Genomic DNA, 16555 nt, shown 5'->3' with positions numbered 1-16555 from the left:
TCTTGCTTCACGGATCTGGGAACTCCTTTGTTAGGCTGCATATATGTTTATAATTGTTCTATCTTCTGGCTGCAGTGAACCTTTTATCAATATGTAATCACAGCAAATAGATGGGAAAAAGTGGAAGCAGTAACAGATTTTATTTTCTTGGGCTCCAAGATCACTGTGGATGGTGACCACAGCCATGAAATTAAAAGATGCTTGCTCCTTGGAAGGAAAGCTATGACAAACCTAGACAGTGTATTAAAAAGCAGAGACATCGCTTTGCCAACAAAGGTCTGTAGAGTCAAAGCTATGGTTTTTCCAGTAGTCATGCATGGACATGAGAGCTGGATCATAAAGAAAGCTAAGTGCCAAAGAATTGATGTCTTTGAACTGTGGTTCTGGAGAAGACTCTTGAGAGTCCCTTGTACAGCAAGGAGATCAAACCAGTCAATCCTAAAGGAAATTAACCCTCAATATTCATTGGAAGGACTGATACTGAAACTGAAGCTCCAATATTTTGGCCACCTGATGCAAAGAGCTGTCTCACTGGAAAAGACCCTGATGCTAGGAAAGACTAAAGGCAAAAGAAGGGGGCAGCAGAGGATAAAATTGTTTAGATAGCATCACCAACTCAATGGACATGAATCTGAGCAAACTCCATGAGACAGTGAAGGACCAGGAAGCCTGGTACATGCTGCAGTCCATGGAATCACAAAGAGTCGGACATGATTTAGTGACTGAACAACAACATCCTTTTTTATCTCGTGTACCTTTTTTGACTTAAAATTCTATTTTGTCTGATATTCAAGAGTCACCAGCTTTTTCTCGGTTATCATTTGCACGAAATATCTTATTCCATACTTTTACTTTTATCTTGTTTCTTTGTATCTAGAGTATCTTACAGACAGTATATGGATGGATAATGTGTTTTCTTAAATCAATCTGACAATCAGCCTTTTTAAAAGAGAATTTAATTCACTTACATTTAAAGTAATTACTAATAAGCAAGGGTTTATTTCTGCCATTTAGCTATAGGTTTTGTATGTTTTTGTTTTTGTTCCTCATTTCCTCTATTAGTACCTTTATAGGTCTCTCTAACTCTGACCCTGCCTTCTCATCACCTGCTACACTGCCTTCCCACTGTCAGTGCCTTTTAAAAATATTAATCTAAAGATTCACTGGAGGCCTGGTCTTTCTAATCTATTTGAATAGCTCTTGATGAACAGTTCCTTCATGAATTTATCCCACAATGTTAAAAGGAAGGACCTACCTTTTCTGGCCATGAAAGCAGGTTCAGGTTCTAGCCCAGTTTTTACCATCTGAATCACTTGTCCCTTAAAGGCACATTTACCACACACTATTCACACACAGTTTATTATTATTATTATTATTATTGATTCCTTGCCTACATGAGGCCTGGGTTAGGCTGGACTCTTGAATACTTAATAAGAGTCTCTTGATGACTGGCAACCAAAGAAATGAGCAAAGTGGCTTACATTGTAGGAGCGGGGATGTCTCTGTTTCCACTGCACCAGGAGCAGCTGGGCCACCACCAAAGTAGCAATAAGGATGAGGACCATTTCAGCATGCATGGCTTCGTGGCCGCGATGCTTGGCATGCATGCGTGCGTGCTCGATCCTGAAAGCCAAACAGATGCAGTGAGCTAGGTCAGAGATGGTATGGTGATAAAGGGGCAGTGCTTTCCAGGGATACCCACTGGTCTATAGCTCAGAACACACTGTTTTAAAAAATAATAAAAATTTTTATTTTTGGCTGCACATGGTCTTTGTTGCTGCATGTGGGCTTTCCTTAGTTGCGGTGAGTGGGGGCTACTCTCCAGTTGCAGTGTGCAGGCTTCAGTAGCTGTGGCACACAGGCTTAGTTATTCCCAGGCATGAGGAATCTTCTCAGACCAGGGATCAAACCTGTGTCTCCTGCACTGGCAGGCAGATTCTTAACCACTGGACCATGAAGGAAGTCCAGAACATACTCTTAAACTGTACAAATTAGGGGCTAGAAAGACACATGCCTTAGAAGACAGGAATTCTGAGATAGAACAGGGGTTCTAGGGGCTCCAGTCACCAAGGTTAGGTATGGGGTTAAAGGTTGGTGGCCTGCTCCCTACCCCAAATGGTAGGAACAGTGGATTCCTTTCCATTTTGGTCCTATTTCAACCTGTCACTGGAAGGAGAAAAGTAACCCAGAGAGAAGGTCACAGCCATAAAGGCTCATACTCTTATTCAATGATATTTATGACACCAATAAAGGAATAATATTGCAAATGTGTGCTAATTTCAGGGTTAAAGTCTTGCTTTATTTGTCCTACCCTCTCTGTCAGGATCAGAGATCCTTAAGACTAAAGCCTGAAAAACGTGAACTGCTTCAGCTTTATACCACTGCAACAGTGACTTCACTATCAGTATCCAGAGGTAAATAGTCTCTTTAAGGGCTCAGGAGAGAAAAGCTAGAAACTCTTATTTAATCCAAGGCTGGCATTCTCTTGTCTTGAGGATTGGCAGAAAGTGACTCCCTTGGCCAATACAGGCAAAACGCTTCCTCTGAGAACAGAAAAGTCAATCCTACCATTCTGGGTCAGAGTCAGCTAAGGGAGAGGAATAAAGGAATTAGAAAACTGAATACAAATATAACCTGTGGTCAGAAGCTTTGGTGCAAGTTCTCCATGGTGGTGACGGTGGGGGTTTAGTCGCTCTGTTGTGTCCAACTCTTTGCGATCCCATGGACTGTAGCCTGCCAGGCTTCTCTGTCCATAGGATTCTCCTGGCAAGGACACTGGAGTGGGTTGCCATTTCCATCTCCAGCAAGTTCTCCATACCCGAGGGTATCAGGGAGAAAGGGAAAGGACAACATAAATGGTATGTATCTTCATGGAATTCCCCAAGGGCAATGAGAGACTAAACAAGAAGAACCAGTGGGATGCGTTATAGACAAATAAATCATAAAGAAATATAGTAAAAAGTTAGCTGTAGATTCTAGGTGGTAGGTACAAGGGTGTTCAGTGTACAATTCTTTCAACTTTTCTGTATATGAGATTTTTCATCATATAATAAAATGTTAAGTTGGAAGATTTAGTAGGCAGCCAAATAGCCAGCCAGGCACCCACAGTACCTAAGGGTTCATTTACATAAATTTTTATCCTAGGTGGGAGAATCTGACAAAATATATTAATATGGGGAGGAGTCAGAAACTTAGGTTCAGAAACACCTATGTGGTCTTAGCCAAGAAATTGTACATCTCTTCACCACAATTTCTTCACCTATCAAAAGGAGTCCGTATCTTTTCTGCCTCCCTCATAGGATTGTTTATTTGTTGCCCAAACTAAAAGGGCAATGGATATTTAAAAACCTAAGGACTGTGGGGAGCTATAAAGACAATAAAAGATAAGTTTCCTGTTCTCAGACAGTATATAACTGATTGAATGTGTACAAGAAATCAAAGAAAGGATTGAGGAAAAAATAGAAGTTATCTAGCTCAAGTTTGCAATCCTGTGTTTGAATACCTCCACTGGCTGAGAATATATGCCTCTTAAAGTAACCTATTTAGAACCAGCAGTGTCTGACACATTTTTAGTAGTGTGCCTATGAAGGAATAAAATTCTAATGCTTTAAGAAGCAGGAAGCTCAGTATCTCACAATATCCCATTATTATTATTTTTTTTTTAGTATTTATTTACCTGCCCCAGATCTTAGTTGTGGCATGTGGGAACTAGTTCCCTGATCAGGGACTGAACCCGGGTCCCCCACATTGGGAGCACAGAGCCTTAGTCAATGGACTACCAGGGAAGTCCCAATATACCACGATTATTTTAATGATGTTTCTGATAATGACATAAAATCTATCTTACTACAGCATCAATCCTTCAGACCTAACCCCATGCTCTGGAACATATCCACTCTCTTTCCCAATGCTGCCCCTTCAAATATTTATCATAATAGTATTTAAAAACAAAACAAAACCAGGCTTCCCTGGTGGCTCAGTGGTAAAGAATCCACCTGCCAATGCAGGAGACACAGGTTCAGTCTCTGATCTGGGAAGATCCCGATGCCACGAAGCAACTAAGCCTGTCTACCACAACTACTAAGCCTGCACTCTAGAGTCCTGGAGCTGCAACTACAAAGTCCATGGCCTAGAGCCGTGCTTCACAACAAGTGAAGCCACTGCAGTGAGAAGCCCACCCACTACAACTAGAGAGTAGCTCCTGCTTGCTGCAACGAAGACCCAGCACAACCAAAAATAAATACATTAAAAAAAAATCCTGTTCCTACCACCATTTTCCTGGGCCCTATTAGGCTAACAGTTCTAGATCTTTTAAACATGATGCATATAACATAATGTGAAGACCATTAATTCTGAATGCCTTCTAGATGTATTTAGCGAAAGATCTTTTAATATGCAGTATTTACAATACAGTCAGTGTGGACTCAGCAAAACAGAACACAGTAGTACTGTTACTTCCCTTAAGGCAGACAGAATACTCTCAATGAACACCTTCCAAAATGTGGAATATTTTGGTAGCTCAGGTATACAACTGGTGCATATTACACTTAAAGTCACCTAAAATCTTGTCATATGAGTCACTATCTTTGCCATTCTATATTTTTATCATCAATACTTTTCCTCTAAATGAAGTGCTTTTTTCTCACTATTAAAACTTCACTGGGTGGATTTCAGCTTATTGGTCAGCTACCTTGTGAAGTTGAAACTCATTTACTGAGGAGCAATAATGACAATAAGATATTTGTTGACTCACTCTGGTTACAAAGCAAGTTAGCAGCAGATGTGAGATCAGAAAATACACCTCCCATTTTCTCAAACAGAGCTCTCTGCCCTGGTTCCCAGATGATGATGCTAATGATGATAACCATCCTCAAAACAGGTAACACTTACTGGAAGCTTACCACATGCCAGGCAGTGTTCTAAGAATTTCACAATTATTAATCTTCAACTCTATTATGGGTAATGTAGTTTTCCTGATTTTAAAAATTGGAAAAACTAAGGCAGTATGAAGTAAACTTGCCCAAGATCACATCACTAGGAAATGGCTGAAGTAGTATTCAAACCCAGATGGATGGTTTGGTACAATTATCTATTTACTCCCAAAGAGTCAGGTAGCTACCCAGGAGTGACTCAAATACTGGGAAAGATCTCAAATGACTTGTCCTCCTCGTCACAGGTCACTGTCTCCCACAGACAAGGAAGCAAAAAGGGTAGGTGTACAACTCTATCAGTGGGATTAATCTATGGTTCCCACCATGAGGGGCCCGTTCTGTCACACTTACTTCCATTGCTCCTCTGGAGAGAGTTCTGACATATCCACCTGTAGAAAGACACCACCATAAACATCCATTACTGTCTTAGAACTGTTCCTGCCCAACATACAGGGATCACACATTTGCTAGAGCTAAAAGTATAAATCAGGATTTGTGGGATATGAAGCTAGATAAAATACTCTGTCATATAATACCATTTGACTCTAATTGGCCTCATTAGACTAAGCATCAGTCCCTGCTCTGCTATCAGCTAGTGGTATGACCTCCCAACCACAAAGCTCCAGTTCTATTTGTTAGTCTTATCCTTTTATAGCAGGATTTCTTAAACCTGGACACTAGTGATAATCTGAGACTGGTTAATTCTCTGGGTTGTTTGGGAAGGGGGGAGTCTGTAGATTGCATAATGTATAGCAGCATCCCTAGCCTCTACCCACTAGATGCGAGTAACATCTTCACAGATACAACAACCAAAAAAGTCTACAGATATTATCAAACGTCCCTTGGGGGATGAAAAACTGCCCCCAGGTGAAAACCACTGCTCTAAAATTTAGAGCAGTGGTGGGACGGCATCACTGACTGAACGGATATGAGTTTGAACAAACTCCGGGAGATGGTGAAGGACAGGGAAGCGGCGTGCTGCAGTCCATGGGGTCACAAAGAGTCAGACACGACGGAGCAAATGAACAACAACAGAATAATACTAAATTCTTTAAGTTCAGAGCTTGAGTCTTCTACTCCCTTGTAGCCATATGGAAGAATACCCAAACCTCAGGACATAAGTCACTCAATACATTCTTACACTGAACTGAGCTGAAAATGCTTTCTGATGTAGAGAAGAAAAGCCCTCATAAACACTCAAAGGAATCAATCAACAAATATTCCTTTAGTACTTCTGAAGTTCAAGACCCAGTTTCCCATTGTTCCTCTAATAACTTCAGAAAAGTACCTGAAGTGGAATGTTTGAAGTAAAATGGGCGGAACATCACTCTACTACTAAGTAAACTGGTACATATTTACCATGCATCTTTTACGTGTGCGCACTGGGAATGTTCACCATTGCTTAGGGAGGGGTTTCTGGTTTCTACATACCCCATCTAGGGAAGGAAGGAAAGGGAGAAAAGGAAAAGAGGGGAGGGATAGAAGGGAAGGGAGAAGAGGGGAAGAGAGAGAGGAGGTGAGAAACAATATCCCAAGGCTTTCCCCAGCCAACCAAAGTAATGAAATCAACCACCTTTGTCCTACTTTACACTGTCTCACGGAATTTATTCAAGTGACCTGACTCAGTTCTTCATCTCCCTGGAAGGACAGAGGTCCTCTCCAAGAGAGGACAAGTAGATGGAGGAAATGGAAAGGCCCAGCTGGGTGGTACCTGAGCAGACAATTCAGAACCACAGTCTTACATTATCTTAGATATGCTTTCCAAGTGATTTAACTGCTGCTTAAATCCAGAGCCAGGGCCAGGGTGATATAAGCAAGGCATGGAGGACTCAAAATTTACAGGGCACACATTTTCAGGTACTGACCCTGCACTTGCATGACCTTAACAGTAAGTGCCTCCTTCATGTCTGTGCCCTGCACTTTGCATGTGTCACCCTAGTCCAAGTCCTGCTTATGTTTATCTTGCTCCCATCCTAGAGAATCTCACAGAGCTAAGGAGAATACACTGCTTTTGCGTCTTTCAAGAATAGCAGAGCTGAGCATATATTAAACACTCAATGAGTACTTATGGAATTGGACAGAATTCCTTCCAATAGGGTAATATGTTAAGTATGCTGACAAACCAGCATCCTACCTGGAGATGCTTAAATGAGGATGTAAACAAACACTTGAAAAATACCTAATGAGCATCTGGGAAATAAGTATTCATTTTCTGGAGGCACCTAGAAAATCATGCTTAAAAAAACTGCATGTCAAAACAAAACAACACAACACAACTACATGTTCAAAAAAGCAAGACAAGTCTGTTGAATGGAAAACAAGGAAGATCCAGAGAACTGGGCCAGGCATGGGGACACTTCTCTGTGAGATAGTGCCCAAGCGTGCTACTGTTTGTGCCTTAAAGTTTCTCTCACCAGAAAATAGAGATTGTCTTCTGACTTCATTGTGGGGCTGTGAGAATATACTAGTATTATATCGCAAGTGATTTCACTGCCTTTCCTCCTAGGAGCGTACGTGCTCAGTTGCTAAGTCATGTCCAACTCGTTGCAACTCCATGGACTAGCCCATCACAGTCCTCTGTCCACGGAATTTTCCAGGCAAGAATACAGAAGTGGGTCGCCATGCCCTCCTCCAGGGAATCTTCCCAACCTAGGGTTCGAACTTGAATCTCCTGAGTGTATTTTACAAAATACTTGGAGAGGCTAGGGAACTGAATGTTGGTGGAGCACAGGGAAGTGACGCTTTCAGAGCCTCAGGGAAAGCTCAGAAGGGCAAGCTCTTACACTGAGACTAGACCTGGTCCTTAGAAGGCCATTTAGCGTTTCATGGAGTAGCATGAGTACTGGAGTGGAGTAATGCTAAGTCAAGAAATGATGTGGCTTTAATATTTCCATCCTGAACCAAAAGCTTTTAAAAATTACATCCAAACCAGTCATCTAGCTCAAGTGGAAAAACAGGGAGAGCTATAAGCTATTCTGTAAGTAAGCTGAACCCTAGAAATACATCTGTATTTTCTCCCACACTAATGAGTTTATTCATCTGGGGCCAAGCAGTAAGTCGTTCAGGTCCCCTGTCCAGGCTCAGGTAGCTAATTATGCAGGCTCTCAGGGCAGGATTGATAGGCCTATATTCCACTCCTAAGACTCATACACAGAATGTCTTTTTGACAACCAATCACTCCTCTCCTAGGATTTCACAAAGCTTCTAGTCACGTAAATCTACCAAAGTCCAGATTTGAAAGAAGTTAAACCAAAAATGTCAGGCAGAGGGCAAGATAAAATTTCACAAAAATGGAAAATGATCTGCGGTTGACTGATATATTTTCTCGGGTGCAAAACACAGATGGAGCCACCAGTGTAATCCCACAAGCAGGCCTCTGTCTCCCACAAATACTGATACTCTGGGGTCTCTTGAGTCTACAGACTGATTAGTTTGTCCCTTCAGCCTTTCTCTTCCACCAAACCACATTCTGCCTTCCTGCAAAATGCTAGCCAAATCCTCCTGGATCCAGAAAGGCCCATTAGACTGACCCCACTCACTGAAGGGGAAAAAAAAAAAATCCTCTACTGCTTTGAGCATGATCCACAGTCCCGAAGCATCAGCACCCTGAGAGCTTAAAAACAGAGGCTTCAGAATCCATCCCAGACCTCCTGCATCAGAAGCTGCATTTCATAAGACACCTAGGTAATTCACATGCACATGAACGCACCGCTATCGCATTCCAGCACTCACAGTCTGTCCGTCCTATGGTCACACACCTCCCACACCTGAACTGCTTTTGTGAACTGCTTTTCTGAGATCTAATTCACACAGCATAAAATTTAAAATGTGCTATTCAATGTTTTTAGTATATGCAGAGTTGTGCTACCATCACTGCTATTTAAATTTAGAACGGTTTTTACCACTCTCAAAATGAAACCATATACCAGTCAGCCATCACTCTGCAACATCCCTCAGCCCAAGAAACCACTAATTTAATTTCGATCTCTACCTCCACATTTGCCTATTCTAGATGTTTCATATGAATGAGATTTGACAATATGTGGTCTTTAGAGAATGGCTTCTTTCATAGCATATTTTCAGAGTTGCTGCAGGTACTATAGTCATTCCTTTTTACTGCCAAATACTACTATATTATATGGATATACAGTATTTTCTTTGCCTATTCATCAGCTGATGGGCATTTGCACTGTTTGCAGCTTTGTTATTATAAATAATGCTGTTATGAACATTCACTTACGAGTTTTCGTACAGACGTGACCTCATTTCGCCTGAGCATATATATATCTAGTAGTGGAGTGGTCTGGTTATTCGGTAACTCTATGCCTAACCTCTGGAAGAACTGCCACCTTGTTTTCCACAGCAGTTGTACCATTTCTCATGCCCACCAGCAGTGCACGAGAGCCCCAATTCCTCCACATCGTTGACAACACTGGGTATTATCTTTTTGGTAAGAAGCATCCCACTGGGTGTGAAATGGTAGATTAACGTGATTTTGATTTTGCATTCCTCTGATGTATAACAATGTTGAGCACCTTTTTGTATGACTATCAGCCATTCACATATCTTCTTTGGAGAAAAATTTATCCAGATTCTTAAAAATAGACTTTTCCCAGCAGTTTCAGGTTCACAAACTTCCCTGGTGGCTCAGACAGTAAAGCGTCTGCCCACAGTGCAGGAGACCCAGGTTCAATCGGGTCAGGAAGGTCTCCTGGAGAAGGAAATGGCAAACTAATCCACTATTCCTGCCTGGAAAATCCCATGGACGGAGGAGTCTGGTAGGCTACGGTCCATGGGGTCGCAGAGTCGGACACAACAGAGCGACTTCACTTTTATGTTCACAACAAAACGGAGTGGAAAGCAGAATTTTCCATATGCTCCCTGGTCCTCAATATGCATAGCCTCCCTCATCAACATCCCTCATCAGAGAAGTACGTTTGTGCCAACTAAGGAACCTACATGACGTATCATCACCCCAAAGTCCATAGTTTACCTCAGAGTTCACTACTGATGTACACTCTATGGACTAGGACAAACAACATTCTTATGGACACATATCCATAAACAGAGTATCATACAGAGTAGTCTTACTGACCTAAAACTTTTCTGTGCTCCTCTTATTCATCCCTCCATCCTCCCTGATCCCTGGCCACCACTGCTCTTTTTACGGTCTCCACAGTATCACCTTTTCCATATAATTGAAATCATGTAGTACACAGCCTTTTCACGTTGCCTTCTTTCACTCAGTAACATGCATTTATCATTCCTCCATGTATCTGCATGGTTTAATAGCTCATTTCTGTTTCAGTACTGAATAAAATTCCACTGTCTAGAAGTACCACAGCTTATTTATCCATTCACCTACTAAGACACTCTGTGTGTGCTTAGTACTCGGTCATGCCAGACTCTGCAATCCCCGGAACTACAGCTTGCCATGCTCCTCTGTCCATGGAATTTTCCAGGCAAGAATACTAGAATGGATTGCCATTTCCTACTCCAGGGGATCTTCCCAGCGTAGGGATTGAACATGTGTCTCTTTGTCTCCTGCACTGTCAGGCAGATTCTTTACCACTGGGCCACCTGGGAAGCAAAAGACATCTTGGTTGCTTCCAAATTTTAGCAATTATTAAGCTGCTATAAAGATCTGTGTACAGGTTTCTGTATGGACATACATTTTCAGCATTTTAATATATCCTTTAGGGATATATTAAGGAGCACAACCTGGATATGGTATGGTAATAGTAAGTTTAGTTTTGCAAGAAACCGCCAACTGTCTTCCAAAGCTGGATGGAAGATGTTATCTCGCATTCCCACCAGAAATGAATGGCAGCTCCTGTTGCTCCACATCCTCCCATATTTGGTGGTGTCAGTGCCTCAGATTCTGATTATTCTAATAGGTGTGCAGTGGTATCTCATTGCTATTTTAATTTGAATTTCACTGACTACATGAGGTGGGACATCTTTCATACGCTTATTTTCTATCTATATATCTTCTTTGGTGGGCAGTATGTTAAAGTCTCTAGCCTACTTTTTAAACAGGTTTTCTTATTACTGAGTTGAAAGTGTTCTTTGTGTATTCTGGATAGTGATATATAGTGATACAGTGAAGTCGCTCAGTCGTGTCCAACTCTTTGCGACCCCATGGACTGTATTTCGGATAATAGTCCTTTATTTCTTTATTGTATATTTATTTATGGCTGTGTCAGGTCTTAGTTGTGGCATGTGGAATCCTGGGCTTCCCAGGTGGCTCAGTGGTGAAGAATCTGCCTGCCAATGCAGGAGACGCAAGAGACATGGGTTCAATCCCTGGGTTGGGAAGATCCCCTGGAAGAGTAAATGACAACCCATTTGAGTATTTCTTGCCTGGAAAATTCCACGGACAGAGCAGCCTGGTGGGCCACAGTCCATGGGGTCATAAAGAACCGGACACAACTGAAAACACACACACACACGTGGCATCTTAGTTTCCCAACCAGAGATTTAGAGGTCTGCACCCTCTGCCCTGGAGGATGGATTCTTAACCACTGAACCACCAGGGAAGTCCCTGACAATCTTTTTTCCTGACACTCTCTTTTAATTGATGCATTTAAACAACTAATGTTCAAAGTGATTATTGATAGTTGGATTAGTATCACTATATATTTGTTACTGCTTTCTATGTGTTGCCCTTACCTGTTCCTATTTTTGTCTTCTAATCTTTTTCTGCCTTTTGTAGTTTTAACTGAGAATATTATATGATTACATTTCCTTTCCTTTCTTATCAGTTATACTTTTTTTTTTGGGCCATGCTGTGCAGTTTGTGGGATCTTAGTTCCCCAACCAGGGATTGAACCTGGGCCATCAGCAGTGAAAGCACAGAGTTGTAACCACTGGACCACCATGGAATTCCCTATACTTTTATTTTTACTTCTTTTAGAGGTTGCTCTAGAATTTGAAGTATACATAAATAGTAAAATCCACTTTCAAATAATACTGTATCACGTCACAGTGTGAGTACCTTACAACAATAAAATAATCTTAATTCCTCCTCTCATCCCTTGTATCATTGCTGTCATTCATTTCACTTATCCATAAATACACATACACATACATACACAAACATATGCAGTCAAATATAGTGTCGGTATTACAACTTTCAAAAAAACTAGTCACTGTTATATCAATCAACAACTTGTGAACTAAAAGAACAACTACAATATTCCTATAGCTTATATATTTAATGGTGAAAGACTGAATGCTTTTCCCCTAAGATCAGAAATAATGTCAGGATGTCCACCCTCACCAATACTATTCAAAATATACTGAAGTTTATGGCCAGCAAAATAAAGTGATAAAAGGTACAGATTAGAAAGAAATAAAACTGTCCCTTATTTGCAGATGACATGATGACCTACACAGAAAATCCCAAAGAATCTATTAAAACAAAATTCTATAATAACAGCGTTCAGCAAGGTGGTAGAATATAAACATACACACAGAAGTTATATTTCTATATTAGCAAAGAACATGTGGAAAATGACATTTAAGATACAATAAAATTTACAATTAAAAAAAGAATTAGTAAAGTAAACGTTTTTTTCAGTCTACTTTCACTTCCTCCCATTCCAACACTTTTCCTTTGTTTAGGTAGACCTGAGGCTCTGACCCCTCTTATTTTCCTCTCTCTAAACAACTTTTAATATTTCTTGCAAGACAAGTCTCTGCGTGTGCTCAGTCATGTCTGACCCTTTGCCACACTGTGGACTGTAGCCCGCCAGGCTCCTCTGCCCATGGGACTTTCCAGGCAAGAATACTGGAGTGGGTTGCCATTTCCTTCTCCGGCTACCTTCTTGATGCAGGGATCAAGCCCGAGTCTCTTGAATCTCCGCACTGGCAGGTGGATTCTTTACCACTAGTGCCACCGGAAGCAAGAGAGCCTACTAGCAACAAATCTGCTCTATTTTTGTCTGTCGTTTTAAATTTAATTTTCTATTTGGGTCTTTGTTGCTACACACAGGCTTTCTCTAGTTCCAGTGGGCTGGGGCTCCTCTAGTTGCAGTGCACAGGCTTCTTAATGTGCACACTTCTCTTGTGAAGCATGGGCTCAGAAGTCGTGGTGCACCGGCTTAGTTGCTCCGCAGCACGTGGAATCTTCCCAGACCAGGGATTGAACCTGTGTCCCCTGCATTGGCAGATGGATTCTTAACCACTGGACCATCAGGGAGACCCTATTTCTCCTCTTTTGAAGGCTGATTTTCAGGATACAGAAATCTAGGCTGATGGGGGTTTGTCTTTGCTCTTCTATAGGTAAAGTGTTTTCTCTGCTGGCTTCTTTCAGAATTTTTTCTTTGTCTCTGACTTTCTATGATTTGAAAAATGATATGCCTAAATGTAGTAGAGGGAGGGGAGGCACAGTATTGGCATTTATCCTGCTTGGTGTTTTCTGAACTTCCTGGATCAGTGGTTTGGTGTCTGACATTAACTTGGGGAGATTCCCAGTCATTATTGTTTAAAATATTTGTTTCTCTCCTCCTTCTGGTATTCCCATGATGCATCTGTCTCTGTCTATGCAGGTTGCTATAACAAAGTACCATTGACTAGGTGGCTTATAAACAACAAACATTTACTTCTCACATTTCTGGAGGGTGGAAATCCAGGATCAAACACAAGCTGGAAGGGATTAGGAAACTCTGTGGGGCCCCTATTGTAAGAGTACAGATTCCAATTATGGGGATTCTGCCCTCAGGACCTAATCACTTCCTAAAAGCCCCATCTCCTAACACTAATACCTTTAGGATTAGGATTGCAACATATGAATTTATGGGGAACAGGAACATTCAGACCGTAACAGCACATCTTTTGTAGCTGTCCCACAGTTCTTGGATATTCTGTTTCTTTCAAGTCTTTTTTTTTTTTTTTAAATAGGTTTCTACTGAAATATTCTCAAGCTCGGAGATTCCTTCTTCAGCTTTATCTATTCTATTGATAAGCCCATCAAAGGCATTTTTCATTTCTGTCACAGTGTTTTTGATCTCTAAACATTTCTTTTTGATTCCTTCTTAGAATGTAAATTTATCTGCGTATAATGCTCAGTTGTTCTTGCATGTTGTCTAGTTTATCCATTTGAGCATAACACAGTAATCAAGAGTTATTTTAAATTCCTGGTATAGTAATTCCAACATCCCTGACAGAGATGGGTCTAATTCTGATACTTGGCCTGTCTCTTCAAAGTGTGTGTTTTGCCTTTTCGTATATCTTGCAATTTTTTGATAGCTTGGTATGATTGATATACGAGGTAAAAGGAATTTCTATAAATAGGGCTTTAGTACTATAGATGCTTTTGAACTGTGGTGTTGGAGAAGACTCTTGAGAGTCCCTTGGACTCCTAGGAGATCCAACCAGTCCATTCTGAAGATCAGCCCTGGGATTTCTTTGGAAGGAATGATGCTAAAGCTGAAACTGCAGTACTTTGGCCACCTCATGTGAAGAGTTGACTCATTGGAAAAGACTGATGCTGGGAGGGATTGAGGGCAGGAGGAGAAGGGGATGACAGAGGATGAGATGGCTGGATGGCATCCAGACTCCATGGACGTTGAGTCTGAGTGAACTCCAGGAGTTGGTGATGGACAGGGAGGCCTGGTGTGCTGCAATTCATGGGGTCGCAAAGAGTCGGACACGACTGAGCGACTGAACTGAACTGACTGACTGTAGTGGTAGGATGCTGGGGAGGAGCAGCCTCCCACAGTTCTATGACTGGGTTTCAGTCCTTTAGTGAGTCTGTGCCTGTGGAATGTGAACTTCACAAGTGCTTCTCAGTGCCTCACCCACCCCTCTTAGGTGGGGCACAATGGCTTAAGAGGACTAGAGCTGGGGATTTCCCTTATCCAACACTAGAACTGGTTAGAGATGGGTATTTTCTTTCCCCTAGATCAGTCAGGCTCTGATAAAACCCCAAAAGGTTAGACTATGGTTCAAGTTTCCCCTGATGGCAGATCTTAAGAAGAACAGAATGCTCTGTAGTATTTTTAAAAGGTTCTTTCCCCGCCCTGCCACCCACAAAAGCACAAAGGGATTTTTCTCAATACACATTGTAAGAACCTGCCAGATACCTGGAAGGTCATTGTGGGGGCCCTGAATAACTATAAGTACCTGCGGAGTTTTAATTTTGAGTTGTCCACACTGAGCCTCCAGCAATTTATTACAATCCAGGTTTCCCTGCTCCAATACTGGTTCCCACAGAGGTTTCTGTTTCTGTAAGTTGTGATTCAGGCCAGCAGCCTGCCTTTGTCCTATGACCTCACTTTTTTAAAGATCTAAGAATTGTTGATTTTTCATTTTTTCAGGTTTTTACTCATTCTTAGGACAGAATAGTGATTTCCGAGCTTCTTACATGCCATATTGAAACCCTTCTGTCCATTTTTTCAAAGTAGGTTATATTTTTATTGTTGAGTTATAAAAGTTTTTATATATTCTGGATATAAAGTCTCTTATCTGATATATGACCTGCAAGTATTTTCTCCCATTCTGTGGCGTGCTTAGTTGCTCAATCATGTCAGACTCTTTGCGACCCCATGGACTGTAGCCTGCCAGGCTCCTCTGTCCATGGGATTTTCCAGGCAAGAATACTGGAATGGGTTGCCATGCCCTCCTCCAGGGGATCTTCCCAACCCAGGGATCAAACCCAGGTCTCCCGCATTGCAGGTGGATTCTTTACCGTCTAAGCCACCCCCTTCTCCCATTCTGTGGGTTGTCTTTTTACTTTCTTTGGTGATGTCCTTTGCAATACAAAAGTTTTTCATTTTGATGAAGTACAATTTCCTTTTTTTTTTACTGCTTTTGCTTTTGGTGTCATATCCAAGAAACTACTGTCTAATTTGATAGTGATTTATTACTATCTTTTCTTCTAAGAGTTTTATATTTTTAGTTATTACATTTAGGTCATTGGTCTGTCCCCCCTCCCCCACTGGCCTGTTTCGAGTCAATTATTTCATATGGCGCTATGGAGGGCGTCCAACTTCATTCTTTTGCCTGTGGCTATCTAGCTGTCTCAGCATGATTTGTTAAAAAGACTATTCATTTCCCCTGTGGACCTGACTGTTCACATTGGCTCTTAACTCTCTAAGATGGTGCAACACCCTTGTTTCCCACATTATTTTCTTAAGTGTCCACATAGCTCTATATATTTTGCTGACAGAACCTCTGAAAAGATAGCTGGAGATACATAATACCATATATACAATACCAGACCTACAAGACCTTTTAGAACTAACACTCAAAAAAGATTCCTTTTCATTATAGGGGACTGGAATGCAAAAGTAGGAAGTCAAGAAACACCTGGAGTAACAGGCAAATTTGGCCTTGGAATGCAGAATGAAGCAGGGCAAAGCCTAATACAGTTTTGCCAAGAGAATGCACTGGTCATAGCAAACACCCACTTCCAACAACACAAGAGAAGACTCTACACATGGACATCACCAGATGGCCAACACCGAAATCAGACTGATTATATTCTTTGCAGCCAAAGATGGAGAAGCTCTATAAGGTCAGCAAAAACAAGACCAGGAGCTGACTGTGGCTCAGATCATGAATTCCTTATTGCCAAATTCAGACTTAAATTGAAGAAAGTGGGGAAAACCACTAGACCA

General features: G+C 41.4%; 1 protein-coding gene across 2 annotated transcripts in view; it reads right to left on the bottom strand.

Annotated features, from left to right (window-relative positions):
* RNF121 (ring finger protein 121) overlaps positions 1 to 16555 on the bottom strand; it is an 84381-nt gene that overhangs the window by 43637 nt on the left and 24189 nt on the right. For both annotated transcript variants that reach the window (XM_040258732.1, XM_040258731.1), the window contains exons 2-3: positions 5283 to 5320; positions 1482 to 1623 (exon numbers count right to left, since the gene is read on the bottom strand). In XM_040258732.1, the coding sequence (XP_040114666.1) occupies positions 1482 to 1623; positions 5283 to 5320 (180 nt within the window). The remainder of the gene's footprint in view (positions 1 to 1481; positions 1624 to 5282; positions 5321 to 16555) is intronic.

This window comes from Oryx dammah, unplaced genomic scaffold, assembly GCF_014754425.2.
Source record: "Oryx dammah isolate SB20612 unplaced genomic scaffold, SCBI_Odam_1.1 HiC_scaffold_17, whole genome shotgun sequence".
NCBI lineage: Eukaryota > Metazoa > Chordata > Mammalia > Artiodactyla > Bovidae > Oryx > Oryx dammah.
This window is presented reverse-complemented; position numbering and strand designations above follow the sequence as displayed.